The 14631-nt window shown below is 49.1% G+C and overlaps 1 protein-coding gene across 4 annotated transcripts in view; it reads right to left on the reverse strand.

Annotated features, from left to right (window-relative positions):
* Positions 1-5166: 5166 nt before the first annotated feature.
* The window catches only part of NCOA1 (nuclear receptor coactivator 1), an 83193-nt gene continuing 73728 nt past the window's right edge, over positions 5167-14631 (reverse strand). Inside the window, exons 15-18 of one of the 4 annotated variants that reach the window (XM_067531305.1) lie at positions 12008-12191; positions 8118-8207; positions 6365-6421; positions 6131-6269 (exon numbers count right to left, since the gene is read on the reverse strand). In XM_067531305.1, coding sequence (XP_067387406.1) covers positions 6377-6421; positions 8118-8207; positions 12008-12191 — 319 coding nt within the window. In that variant the 3' untranslated portion in view covers positions 6131-6269; positions 6365-6376. Of the gene's footprint in view, positions 6273-6364; positions 6422-8117; positions 8208-12007; positions 12192-14631 lie in introns of all 4 variants that reach the window. The other 3 variants (XM_067531304.1, XM_067531303.1, XM_067531302.1) reach the window with 3 other exon arrangements.

The following is a 14631-nucleotide window of genomic DNA, read 5'->3' on the forward strand; positions in this document are numbered from 1 at the left end:
ACAGTCACAGGACTTTTTGGGTACCCTCCTTTTCATCTATATCCACCCTCTCTCTTCTCCAGTTGAGATCTTCCTTAGCCTTACGAAGCAGGAAGAGAAAGGGAAAAATTCTTCCTCTGACCTCTCTGGCTTGTAAACCAGGGGTGGCCAAACTTACTCACTGTCTGAGCTGCATACGACAACCTTCCGAAGTTCGAGTGCCAACCTGCGCCTGCCAGAGGTCAAGACTCCTGCTCTGCGGGGTGCGCGCCTGCTGGGGCTAGGGGCACCAACCTTCTGGGGTATGGGCCTGCCCGTTGGGCAGAAGCCCCAAGCTCTCTCCCCAATAGGTGGAGAACAGGGGAGGGCGTGGGGGGCTCCACAAGCTGCACTTTAACTGTAAAAGAGCCGCATGCAGGTCACAAGCTGCAGTTTGGCCACCCCTGTACTAAACCTAAGGCCAGGGTTCTGGATTAGGACTCCAAGTTCCAGAAACACTAGGATTTTACCAGGCAGCATGTTCTTGCTGGGATGTGAGTTGCCACTGGTCCAGACAGATGGGTTCTAGGTACAACAGCAGCAACATATAGTAGGAGCAGAGATAAGAGGGGTAGAATTGTATTAATACCCATTGTAGATTGATGATCATCATCATCATTTGTTCTATAGCATCTTCCCACCAAGGACTGCAGCCCTTGAGACTGACAAGTGTGGTGTCACAACACCCTGGAGAAACAGAGATCACAGCAACACTCCTATAGATCCCTCCAGACCAATCTCTGCCACGTTGCCCACACGTGAGCCAGTTGAGGTACGCATTGACGGTATTTATTCCCGCTGTGGGTTTTTAACCCATCTCCCCCCCACCCTTAGGGATGCTGCTTGACTTCTTGGATTGTGAGTTTATTGGGGGCAGGGAGCTGTGTCTTGACAGCACCTACTATGCTGTGGGTGCTACTGCAATACAAAGAATATATTTACCATAATAGATGGGGAAACTGAGACAGAGATTAAAGGTCCACATTTTCAAAACGTGTCCTCCAATTTTGGGTGTGTTTGTTTTTTAGATGCCCAATTGTAGACACCCAGGCTCAGCACTCAAACTCCAGCACAGGTCAGCAGGCGCTGCAGGTGCTCTGCACCACTGAAAACCTCCCCGGGAGCCCCGCAATCCAGGCACTCAGCATTAGAGGCTGACACTGAAAATTTGGGCCTGAGTGATTTCAGATTCATAGATTCTAAGGCCAGAAGGGACCATCCAATCATCTAGTCTGACCTCCCACATAGCACAGACCATTACATTTCACCCAGTTACCCCTGCACCGAGCTTAATAACTTCTGTTTGGCTAACGCAAATCTTCCAGAAAGGCAGCCAGTCCTGATTCAAAGACATAAAGAGATGGAGAGTCCACCACATTCCTTGGTCGTTTGTTCCAATGGCTTCACCGGCACAAATCTGTGCCTTATTTTTAATGTGAATTTGTCTGGCTTCAGCTTCCAGACATTAGTTCTTGTTTGGTCTTTCTCTGCTAAATTAAAGAGCCGTTTAGTACTTGGCATTTTCTCCCTGTGAAGGTACTCGCTCACCGTAATCAACCGAGGCCGCATAGGAAACCTGTAGCAGAGCCAGGAATCCAGGCCACAAGGCCATCCTTCCTCAGCGTTAGGTGAAGCTGTGTATGGAAATCCTGCGCTGCACAGCGATGAGGCTGCTTCACCCTGTTAGAAAGGAGCCCTAATTTGCATCGGGCATTAAACCCATTCAGGCTCTGTAACTTCAAATCCAGTCACCTCTGTGCATGCACAGAAATTCTATAGACATGTTTTGTTTCTCAAGCTGAACACTCGGCGAGGAGATTTCCTGTGCTAAAGGAAGCTTGGAGGCTAAGCGGGAAAAAGGCCTGTGGAAAACTAAAAAAGCTAGTCCTCTACCTTCATTGCGGAGGCTATGGAAGCTGTGAAAGTGGTTTTGCTGGCTAGGCGAGGAAGGGCTACAGATCCCATATATTCCATATACAGCGGGGATGAGGTTAGTGTCTGTCTCTGTGTAACACAAAGTTTAGGCTCCACGGGGAGTTCAGAAATTGACCCTTGGTCTAATGTTTGTGTTGGGCTAACAAAGAACCCTAGGAGGCTCTTAGCTGGGATTCCTTGGTCTTCACACAGAACACAAACTTTACCGAGAGCTTTTGACAGGACCTAGACATGTGGCTTTTTGTATAGTTTAAGACTTGCTTGAATATCTTCTGCAGTTCAGGACAGGTCCGGTCCTGTGTGAGGACTGGCAAGCGTTCTGTATGGACTGCCTTGGGCTATGCAGCGGCACCTCTTTAGGTTTCCTGTACAACCACGAGCAATAAAGGAAATGGAGGGCAGGGCAAGAATAAGGAGAGATGGGAAGTCCTTGGTTTAAGGAGTTGACAGGGCAGCAACCACAGATACACTAAGACAGGATCTCGGTTGAAGTACGTCTTGGCTTTGTAGTGTTCCCTGGACACAGAGAGGACGGTGTGTACACATTGCACCAGGCATCTGAACAGGAATGGCATTGGCATTGGTTTTGCACTGTACTGGGTCTCTTAGGTGTCCCACATTCTAAAGCTTGCCCCAGTGATCAGAACAAAGGGGAATGTATCCAAAAGAATTCGCTTCTGTCAGCTCTTCCCCTTGCTCAGTCTGAGGCTCGTCCTTATTTCAGCAGGGTGCCTCTGTCTTATAATCTGCCATGTGGTGTTGTAGCATGAATACATACGCGGCAGCTCATGGTGGGGTAGGGTGCTAACATCCCAATAGGGCTCACACCTAGACACAGTGAATACTGTGGGTGTTGGACTGGATCTCTCATCAGATCCCTGATTTTCAGGCACCTGTCCTGGCACAAAACAACTCTTCCTACAAGCGAGTGGTAGCATATCCAGCTGAGTCCTGATGGCAGAAGTCCTTGCAATTTGGAAGACTTCTAGAGTCTTGGATGGAGCTTACATTTCTGCTCCAGATTTTATTAGCCAGCCTCCCATATGGGCTATGACAGATCCCTTCTTGTCTGAGGGTGAGTTTGCTCATCAGATGCTGCGTGGTGGAGCTGCGAGGTGCTGATGTTAGGATGAACATGAGTGCATTGAACCGGACATGCAGTTTCCCATCTGTGATCAGTAAAAATCCTGCATGGGATGTGGAGATTTGGATCTCAAGTCAAATGTGTTGAAGAAATCTCCTCAACTGTTATAAGGGCTGGCTGATTTCAAAGTCTCCATCATTTGGAATAGACGTAAAAGCAAGGTTCTGATCATGCAAGTCACTTAAAAGATCCCAGAGAACTTTGTACAAGAGTAGAATGTTAACCCTGGAGTTTGGGCCAAATTCCAGCTCGGATAATTATATCTAGCCCCTTCCCCACAGCAATTTCAGCTGAGTATGGTATCACTCTTTTTCCTACACTGTGTAGTGTTGCTGTGCACGGTGCTATACAGCTGTTACGTTACACCCCAGAGGCAGCTTCATTTCAGTACCTCGTGCTTTGGGATTCAAGGTACTACATTGGACATACATTTCAGACTGTTTTACAGATTTATTTATCATTTCCAGTTGCACAGTACAGCATAACAAGCCTAACACAATTGAAAGCGTCATTGTAACAACTCCACTGCAGACAGGAGGCGGCCACGGAGGACTTGCTGTTTGCCCTTTGGAATCTCCTTCCTTCCTGGTAAAACTCAGGGTAATGAGCGGGAACACTGAAGACAAACCAGCAGCACACTCTAGGTAGCAATGCTGCCACTTGAGCAGGCTGGAGGATAACGTCCTCCGCTGTGCTGAGTGGGAAAAAATGTTCAGCAGCCTGCCGGAGGAATTTTATCCCACTGGTTCCTGGCTGCATGCACTGAGATACCTCCAGCAGCACCCCCCTCCAGAGGCCCTTGGGAACTCTGTAACGCTCAGGGCAGACGTTGACCACTTATATTTGAGTCTTGCCCATCATTTCTTTCTGGCTGTGCTCACATTGAATTGATTGTAGTTCCTGAGGGAGTGGCAGTGCAATGGCTGGGTGTTTCCTGGGGCTGTACGGAAAGTTCTGTCCTTTCCCCCTCTGGGAGAAGAGGGACACTCTCTCTAACTGACTTACACCCCTTTGGCTCAAGCTCAGAGCTTTGCAGACCTGCCTTACACACACATCCCCCACTTTACTGTGTCTCTAGCTACCGGCTGTTCTTCCATCTCTTCCTTCTAGGGCAAAGACTTAACTGAGCCGAGGAGCCTGCACCTCCTATAGGAATCACTCAGGCTCTGTGACATGAGGAGACAATGCTACATGCCAGTGGCTGCCTTTCTGGCAGAGAGTGAGTAGCTTTGCTCTATGTCCAGCTCAGAGTCCTGATGCTTGGCTGGGCCTGGCTCGAGCTGGGTCTTCGGATGTTTATTCTCTATTCCAGCCACGGGGAGCTGCAGAGCTACCTGGCATGTAGCACACCCGTCTCTCCTGCCGAGCCTCCGTCAGCAGCCATGTTTTCCATGGTTCCTTCCTGAGGTGTGTCTGCCACAGGTGGATGTGGCTGGGAGCAAATACTAGAGACAAGAGGGAAGCAGATGGCGCCAAATATTACTCCGTGGCTGCTGGTGGCTCTGCCTTAGTGGCAGGTCAGGGGCAGGAACCCTTCCTGTCTCAAGTGGTGGCAACTACAACGTCCCCTGCGGACTTTTTGGCGGTGGAAAGCCTCCCGCTGGAGTTGGACCAGGCTGTTCTGTGGGGTAGAATGAACTAGCCCTTCGAAGTCTTATGGGGCTGAATTCCAGAAGTGCTGAATGCACCCGCAGCTCCCACTGACTAGTGGGTGCTACAAATGTTCTGAACACTAGACCTGCCCCATCCATCCCCAGAGCAGCCATCACCTCGAACCCCAAGAGAGGGAAAATCCACACACCGCACAGCACAGCCATCACAGAAAGCAATACAACGTTAGCTGTCAACTCGGTTTCTTTGTTTTAAACTCTTGTAAATTCAGTCAACAAAGCTACACGTTTTCCACACACCAGCACAACTTTAGAAAGAGGGGAAAAATCATAACTCAAAAAGAGCAGCGATATTAAGAACGATCCCAACTAAAGGAAAAAACAAATGTATACAAGAGATCAGAGCTATGTACAGTGCCAGGTTTGAGGGGAAAAAATAAGCTCTCTCCCATCAAAGAGTTGAATTTTATTATTTTTATTATTATTTTAAATAGTTTAAGCTACCTCAGCTGTTAAACACAATCAAAGCAGAAAAAGACAACTGCTTAATTTTATTTAATATTTAATCAGAAAATTTGTATCTACAATAATTGACAGAGCCCTCCCCTCCTCCCCAGCCTTCCCCCTACAAATTATTGCAGCTTTTTTTCCCCAAACTGTTCTTTTTTTTTTTTTTCTTTTCCTTTTTATTATTTATTTTCCCCAATGTAATACACACATTGTGGCCTCTCTCGCTGGGAGGCTTTAAACACCAGCATAAAACATGGAAAAAATGGTGGGTCAAAATACTCTGTTTTTCTTTAAAACTGACAAATCACGATTGCTAGAAAAAGCTGATTGTACGCACAAGCGGACTGGGGCAGAGGGGAGAGAGAAGGTGTTTGGGTTTTTTAAGCATGAATAAAAACAACCTTTCTGATAGAAGTCCGGCGTCAATTCCCCCACCTTCCCACTGGGCTGAGACATGAATCAGTGACAGATCCAGCTGAAACTGAGATTATCTTCCTCCTTCCCACACAGTCTTTTTCAACTCACTTCTTTCCCCATCCCCTCCCCTGCTTCCCCGAAAAACCTTCATCTGGAGTAAGATGCCAGCAACTGATTACAAAAATAAGAATCATCTGTAATTTTGGCTCAAGAAACCGACTGTCCTGTCTTGTCGTTTTGCCAACATCCAAAGCCTTTTACAAAGAAACAAAGAACAAAAAAAAAAAAAAAAAGGACAAAAAACCCCCCCGAAACAAAACAAAAAAGCCTTTTTTGCTCCAAACACTACGAGCTGAAGAATGGCTGCAGTTTGAGATATCAAAAATCTCAGAAAAATATATAATATATATATATTTATATATCTCTGTACGTCTTATTATTTAAATTTCACATTCCTTTAAAAGCGGTTATTCAGTCAGTAGCTGCTGAAGGAGGCTCTTCTGCTGGGCCTGGGGGGTCTGAGGACCTGTCGTGCTTTTCTGCGAGCCCATTGGACCAGGTTGGTTCAGGTAAGGGTCTCCGCCTACCAGATTCACTGTACACTGCACGTCAGCAAACACCTGAACCTGTTGTACCTGCTGGGACACAAAAAACAAGAGAGATTTTTAGAGGGAAAAAGGAAGAGGCTCCTTGGCTGATGGACTGGGTACTACGTGAAGTGGAAACTCACTAGAGAATTCCTCTAGTCTGTAGTCACCACAGAGAAGAACTCTTCTGTCTTCTTTTCCTATAAAAAGAAAACTACTGCACTCATTTGGATCAGAGCTCTGAAAGGTTCACATGTTTTTCATTAAAAAAAAATTGGCATTCCCATGTCTCCAGCTGCTGGCCAGCCATCACTCTGTGCTGAGAGCCATCCTGTTTTAATACTGCTGAAACCCCTTTGACTGCAGTCAAATAGACCAGATGCACAAGGCAGAATGCTGATCCTATGCTGCTGAATAGGGTACAGCACGGCATCCTACTTGCTGCAAAGGAACATCAAAGGGACAATACCAAGGTAGAGTTAGGTCCAAAATTGAAGTGTCTCAGAATCGAAGGGTAAGACAAATTTTCCTTTTCTATTCATTCCAATAAAAACAGGATGCGTTTTCCCTACAGTCTTTGCTAACCAAACATTGCAGTATCCTGCTAATGCATAGGCGCCACAAAGTGAAACGGACTAGGAAATTTAAAAAATGAAATGGACTTGTTGATTTTCATTGTCCAAACTGAGCAAAATGCAGAAACAAAACCCAAACAGTATCAATCGCTTTGTAATACTTTAATGGGTTATTAATAAAACACAAGGAGGCACATACGTTTACTTTGTTTTAAATATGTATTACTTACCAGTTTTGAAAATGGTAACCAACTCAGGGACAAACACCTACTCACCCACCCTGTTTAAGGATAATGCTACTGAAAAAATGTGATACTGGTTCAATGCTATTTAATAAGCCCATAAAAAGGCCCGAATTCCTTGCTCTAGGCAAGCAGAGTTTTGCAAGACTGACTGAACACAAGAGCAGCACAGGAGGTGCAGTTAGAGTTCACCAGCAAACGAGAACAGAGAACTTCACGTTGAACCCGAACATGTCATCTCTGAACAAACTGGCAGACTGCTGGTTCTTCCCAGACTGCTGGCCAAACGTGCTCTGGGCTGACACCAGCAGCACTGCAAGGCAGAACGGCAACACTTGGCCCAAGATACTCAGATCTGCTGGTGATTTTGGGTTCCTGACTTGAGACATCTTAAAACGGCCTGATCTGAGAGCAAGTGCCGAGTCCTCTTCTCTGAACAGAACAAATGGTCCAACCGTCACCGAGCTCGAGCTACTCCCAAGGTGGCATGAAGCGCACACGGATGTGTGGGCTCTTGGTCGGCACATGGTGTTGCAGAGAGGAGGACTCTGACTGCGAATGTTCCCATTCACAGTTCTAAGAGAAAACCCTACCCTTCAAAAGCGAAAACGTCTCTCGTTTGTCCCTGTGCCCGGGGCCAGCCTAGAAGCCGAGAAGGATTTTAGCGAATCCTGTCTCTCCAGTGTTACTTTTCCAGCTCAGCTCAGTGTCCTGCCGAGGCTCCCCACACTGCTGGAAACACTTACCCCTCCTGCCAGAGCAGTGAGCTAGGATCCATACAGAGCAGGAGAACAAAGTAAGATTTCTGAGGCAGGCTGTCGTCACCTAATGCTGGTTCTAGCTCTACGCTACACAGAAGATAGCCGCCTTTGGGGTGACGTCCCTGGCTCAGAAGGCCCCACCGGCCTGAGCCCTGCAATTCATTCTCTGTCACTACAGAAACCTAAATCCCTGATGCCAAACTCGCTGATAAAACAGGTGCAAGAAAGTTGGTAGTTACTGAGGTGACCAGCCCAGCCATGACAAACATCTCCTCTTTGTACCTCAGATGGGTCTGTGTTTAGGAGTTTCTTACTGACCTGCGCCCCATCTGCTTCTGTTTTCAAAAGGTCAGAGGAGGAAAGCTGGTTGCAGTAAAGGCCCGTGGGTCTCAGCGCTGGGTCATTTACCTGTCAAAGCAAGGTCAAGTCTCAGTGATGGTTCACCCTCTTTCAGTGGATTCTCTCCCCTCTCCCCAGTGCCCTGTCCCGCAAGAAGCGAGGGATCCCAGGAGAGCGACAGCACTGGGTTCTGTATGTGGAGTTTACATGGTGGCATACGCAGCGTGACAAGCTGGAATGGCCTCGGGGAAGTAGCTGGGTGGGACATTGTTGGACTGACCATGTTTATTCAGCGTTCTCTTGCTTTGCCTCACAAAAGGAGAACAATGGAATTTCTGAGCCAAGGGGAGGTTTAGAAATCCTGGGCTCCTTTTGCCCATCACTACTTCCCTGATTCTTTCCCACTACCTACCCCCAAGCCACAGCATCTGCCATTTTAACCTTCTAGGGGCAGGCAGCAGAGTTTGGTCTCCTCTCCCCGCTCCAAACGTGCTGTGGGTATCGTGAGGGAAGCATGGATCCCAGAGCAGGACTGCAGACCTGGTTCTGGTGCTGACAGAGCGTGAGCAGCACTCCTGACTCCGCAGTCAGCATCGGGAACAGCTCACTCCCTGCTGCAAGGTGCCAGTGAATGTTTTAATTCAAGCAATACAACCAAGCGGATGGCTGGGGTCCCGCGAGTTCCCGCCGTCAAGCCCTGCCTCCCGGAGCCCCAGCTGTACGTGCGGGCTCACTCCATTTGCTGAAGCACAATGAAGCTGCGGAGGGGCTGCTACGCTCGTTTGCTTCAGCGACCACACTCTGGACTAAGATTATCCAAGCGAGTTCCTCCTGAGGAGAGCTCCCCCTTGTGCCCACCAGTTGGGCTGCTGCTGGTTCCCTACAGCATCTTATCTCCGCGGAGCATGAAACTCCACTGAACTGTCTGACAGGAGGGGCAGAACAAACTGCCCAGCCTTCACATCACTTCCATCCTGACCTGTCAGACCAGACCAGACCAGGGACCACTCCTGTGCTGGCCAGGACACGATGACCTAAACCTGGCCCATGAAGCAGGGCCTGGGTCAGTGTGTCTTCAAACCGGGCTCCCTCGGTTGCACAATTAGGGCTGGTTTCCAAACCGTTTAACGGAGCCATACAGGGCACTTCAGAGAGCCCCCGTGGCCAAGTCCCTTCAGATCCGGCTGGGAGGGGTTAGCTGTCGGAGGCATGGCTCAGAGAAGCTTTAAGTGCAGACAGACAAATGCTCACAGATGAAACTAATTGACGTGGATGCTGCCAAGAGCGACACAGCACAGATCCCTCTCGTCATGCAAGGGATCCCAAAGGTGCTTTACCACATTCTTGAGTCACAAACCCAACCAGCTAGAGCCCCTCCTGGACCCCAGAGATCTCAGGCCTGGCCTTGGAAACAGAGAGAGACTCTCTCTCGGACTGAGTGGTTACTAAGGGACCAACTACTCGCCACAAACAAACACTGGACAAGATTGCACGTGGCCCTTGTGCAGGCAGGAGAGCATGTGCAAGCAGCTTCCTTTGCCTCTGGGATGCCTCCCCCTCACAACAGCAGCCACAGTAGGCAGGGATTGCTCGCTCCTTGGTCCCTCCATCAAGCAAGTTACTGGGAAAGAGCTGGGGAGAAGAGGGAGCCACTACTTGGCCCTGGTGAGACCTCAGCCGGAGTCCAGCATCCAGTTCTGTGCACCACTCTTTAAGAAGGATGTGGACAAATGAGCTAGTCCAAGGGAGAGCAACATAAATGATAAAAGGTTTAGAAAACCAAAGCTCTGAGGAAAGGTTACAAAAAATGGGCATGTTTAGTTGTGAGAAAAGAAGTCTAAGGGGGGACTTGATAACCGTCTTCAAATACATGAAGTGCTGTTATAAAGAGGACAGTCATCAATCGTTCTTCAAGTCCACAGAAGTTGGACAAGAAATAATGGGCTTAATGTGCAGTAAGGCAGACTTAGGTTAGATGTTAGGAAAAGCTTTCTAACTCAAAGGGCAGTTAAGCTCTGGACTAGGCTTCCAAGGGAGGCTGTGGAATCCCCGTCACTGGAGGTTTTTAGTAACAGGTTGGACAAACATCTGCCAGGGATGGGCTAGGTTTACTGGGTCCTGCCACAACGCAGGGGGCTGGACCAGATGACTTCTCAAGGTCCCTTTCAACCCTACGTTTCCATGATTCTATAACTCCTCCCCCAATGCATGAGAAGAAGCAGTCTGCGCCATCCTTACAGATGAACCAAAGTGAGCAGCTGCATATGTCAAGCACCCCGGAAGAGACTGTACCTCTGGAGGCAAAATCTCTCCCAATGCTCCCTTGGGGGGCTGGTGCAGCTCCTCACTGCTCCCTACCAGGACTCTGTGCAAGCTGCACCACCTAGCCCTCTGCGTGCACAGCTGTGTAGTGGGTTCAGCTCGTTCTCTGCTGCCCTCACTACTCTGCACAGACGCTGAAAGGATGATCTGAAAGGAGTTCCTAGGGGCACCAGTGCTGTGGATAACTGCGGTCAGGAAACCTCTCTGACATGAAGTGCCATTTCGGACTGTACCAACAGGACATCCATATCTGTCTGGCTCCAAGGGGCTGCGTGCACATGTGTATCTGTTTGTGTTCACGTTTACACCATCCTCTGTGATGGAAGGTTTCAGAAGCTGGCAGTGGAGGAAAGGGTGTAAAACCAGGGCTCATGCTACTGACTTCAGGGAGTGGTATCAGCTGGCCCTAGGACTGAATTTGATCCAAAGGCTCTAGGAAGAACGGTGAGTTTCCGTGGTACTGAGGTGGTTATTACACCAGTTAGTAACTGGTTATTAGCAGTGGGGATCCTGCTTTAGAACGTGGTGACTTCTAGAAGACAAGATCCAAAGCCAGCCACTGGCCTCGTACCTTGCCCAAGCAGCCCTACTGGACCTGAAGGAGCCATCACATACACTTAGATATTCTGGCTGGGAATTTCGAAACCATTTAGCCCCGCTCCCATTGACGTCATGGGAGTTTTACCAATCCATCCCCACCACCAGGTTTTAGTGACTTCCTGTGTGTGTCTAAATACAAACAAACCTGCCTCATCCTCCCATGAAATGTTAATTGGCAATACAGACTCCTCGGCGCACACTGAGGGGCTCCAGGAGGCGTTAGCCGCTGGGAACTCTCAGTGCAGCCACCGCTATCTTTGAAGAGCTGAATGCAGGCCCGTCAGCTCCTGTTAATCTGATGGAACTATCTCAGAATTGGACTAATCTGCGGCCTGTTGCACCAGGCTTCAAAAGGCAGGTAAGCATACAATGATTGGTGCCAATGTAGTCAGACACATGCAGGTCCCTCCATGGGCCAGCCAAGCTCCTAACTGTACTACTGGAAATAGGTCCCTGCCTCTGAAGGACAAGAAAGAGATAACCTAAAGGTAAATATCCCAGAGAGAAGGCAGATGACAAGGGAGATTTTGTAAGTCATAAGCCAGCATTTCTAGGCACTCAGCATGCTAGACAAGAGGCGGCAGAGGTAGGGGGTGTGCAAAATGTGGAGTAGGAGGGGGGAGGAGAAGCGATGTGCTTTAAGTTATAGCAGCAAGCATCTGGTATGCAAAAACCCCAGAACACAAAGCTTCAACACATTAAATCCATTAGCTCCTTGGCTCAGGGAGTCAGGCAATTCCCAGGGAGAGCATCAGAAGGTTAGTGTGGGACACACATTCCTCACCAATGGAGAAAGCTACAGACACAAATTCACCTAACAAGTCAGAGACCTGTTAAAAGAAACCCTCCCAGTGGAACTGGCTGATTGTCAATGGAGGGGCATGGTCTCTGCACCCTGGAGTGCCTGGGGTTGGGGTTGCAGGGAACGAGAATGCCGCAGCACTGACCTGCTCAGAGCACATGGAGTTCATCCCAGGCATTTGCAGTGAGCTCATCTGCATTTGTCCAGTCATTGGGTTCATGTTCTGGACATTCGTGTTTCCTCCGGCCATGGACACGGTGATGCTCATGTTGTTGTACATTCCCTGCTGCGCAGGTGTGGGCTGGTTCTGCCCAGCTTGGCTGAATACACTGTTAACCCAGACAAAAAAACCCAGGCATTACACAGAGTCAGCAGTTCAGACAGACCATGGCCAGGGCTCTGTTTCCAGGTGTAACATGGAGAGTGCAGATTTGAACCAGGGAGCGTTCTCCAGCGGAACAGGACACCCAGCACATAGGGATGGGACTTAACCCCCCTCTCTACATAAGCACCAGATGCCCGGTGAGTTGTCACTTGCTAGACACCCATACATGCAATAACCCACACCTCCAGCAACAGGCATTTTTGTAGAAGTGGAACCACCAAGTGCCTATAACAGAGAAGGAAGGGGAGGGAGAAAAGATAATGGATCTGGAGTGAGAAAGGCTGGTTTTAAAAGAGCTGGTGCAATGTTTTATGGCTTATTTCCCCCTGGCAGAGGAATCTCATATCTTTCTGCTTCTTTCTGCTGAAGAAAATACCAGTTCTGGAAATGTCCTACGGAATTTAACATAGAATGACTCCTTCCCCAAGAATGTTTGAACCTACCGAATTCTATGGCAAGGACAACATGAAACTCCATCAGCTGCTTTAAAAGTTCTCTAGAAAGGATCTCATTCTCCTTTAAGAGCAGTGTCTATAAAATCTCACTTAGTTTCTAAAAAACCTGATTGCTTTCTTCCCTTTAAATCCCACGTGTATAAGGGCCAAATTCTGCTCTCAGAGATGTGAGATGAAGTCAATGGGAGTTGCAAGTACTTCCCTGCAAACAGAACCCTAAAAACACTGCTCTCTGTTCACAAAGTCCAGCTGGAAAGTATCATGGTATGATGATTTGAGGGCTCTGTCTGTGCGACTTCTGAATTCTAGTTGACACGGGTGGAGTTATCACAAAATTGCCGTATCATGAGAAGCCTACGTCTGTGGGTCCACCCACCACGGCTTACAAGCCGGAAGCATGTCTCTAGTGTCCCTGATCTGGCAGACAATAGATTAAGGACTACCAGCACCTGAACAGGTCTTACCTGGGGAGGAAAAAAAAGAGAGTAAATGCATCCTAGGGGAAGTAATTCTTTCCACCTTCCCTCTGCAGGGCTGGCATTTGGAACAGTAGAAAATCCCAAAGTGCTAAGCAAAGACACCAGCCACTGAGTAGGTCAGGGGAAGACTCGCAGAGAGACGCTTGGGATGTTTGGAAAGCGTATGGACAGCCAAGGTCCGAGAAGACTCCATGTTTCAGCTCAGAAACCATGCACTGGAACAGAAGGATGCTGGATGGCCCCTGACCCCTAGACAAAAGAATGCACTGGAGTATTGAGGAAACTGAGGTAGGGAATATGTGCAGGGTATATTATTTTGTACAGATCTGTGTATTTCTTGGGTTATTAAGTAAAGAGCAACGGTGTTGTGGCGCGCTGGGCATAGTGCCTCTGTGTATTACATGCTACACGTACCACATGACCCCTTGAAGAGGTAAACCAGAAGGCTCACACCTTCGGTGAGATTCTGGGAGAGAGTGTACTTAAGCTACTGGGATATCTTGGGGTCAGGGCTGGGTGGGGGCTTCCTTTCCATAAAGGGATAACAGAGAGTTGGTGCCCAGAAAATGCGACTCAGAGGCCCCAAGAGACGAAACAGGGCAGCAGCCTGCTCGGACCCAGGGAAGCATAAAGCATATGAGGGAGTCGGTGTTTGGATCTCCTCACAACGCTCTGGTGGGCTGCCGGCTGGAGGAGCCCGACCGTACCTGCGTCAGGTAAGCCAGTAACCTGTGTAAGCATCACACAGGACACGAGAAAAGCCAGAGAAATCTAACGTGCCCCTTTCACCAACGGTGGTGACGCTGTCAAGAGCTGTCCAGTCACATCACCCCTCATCACCACCGAGCCCAACTCATGGTCTTGCTGCCCACGCTCCAGCCCAGTGAGGCCCAGATTCAGCCATGCTCTGAAGCAAGTATTTAAATGTCATTGGCGCCGATGAAAGGTAAGCACCTGCAAAAGAGCCCTAGTGAATCTAACAACCCCTCCTCGTTCAACTGCTTTCTTCACACTGCTGCGAGCCCTACGCTGCTGCGGAACAGCAGCTCCCAACCTTTTCGCTAAGGCGTCCCACCAGCTACATTTTGTCTGTTTTTGCACCCCACCGTTACATACATGCAACCGCAACACTAATCCTGGCCCAGCCGAGCCCACCCTGCACTGGCCCGGTAGCAGCAGCGGGGCTGGGCCTGGTTCCCAGCTCTGGGCGTTGCAATGGGGTCACATCACCACTAGGGTTTGGCCCCGCCGCCCCTCCCATCATGGCCAAGCTGCAACCCCATGCGCCCGGTCACCACCCCACTCACTTGAATTTGTCCCAGCTGCCTCTCCACCACGACTGAGGAGTGGCCAGGCCAAACCTGAAAGGCACTGTCATAATGTCCGGAGTTGGGAGCCAGGCCCAACCCCGCAGGGCAGGAACTGCCGCTGGTGGGTGAGTGCGGGGCAG

The sequence above is a fragment of the Emydura macquarii genome, unplaced genomic scaffold (assembly GCF_026122565.2).
Source record: "Emydura macquarii macquarii isolate MOO-44397 ecotype Brisbane River unplaced genomic scaffold, CSIRO-AGI_Emac_v2 contig_3134, whole genome shotgun sequence".
NCBI classification, from domain to species: Eukaryota; Metazoa; Chordata; order Testudines; family Chelidae; genus Emydura; species Emydura macquarii.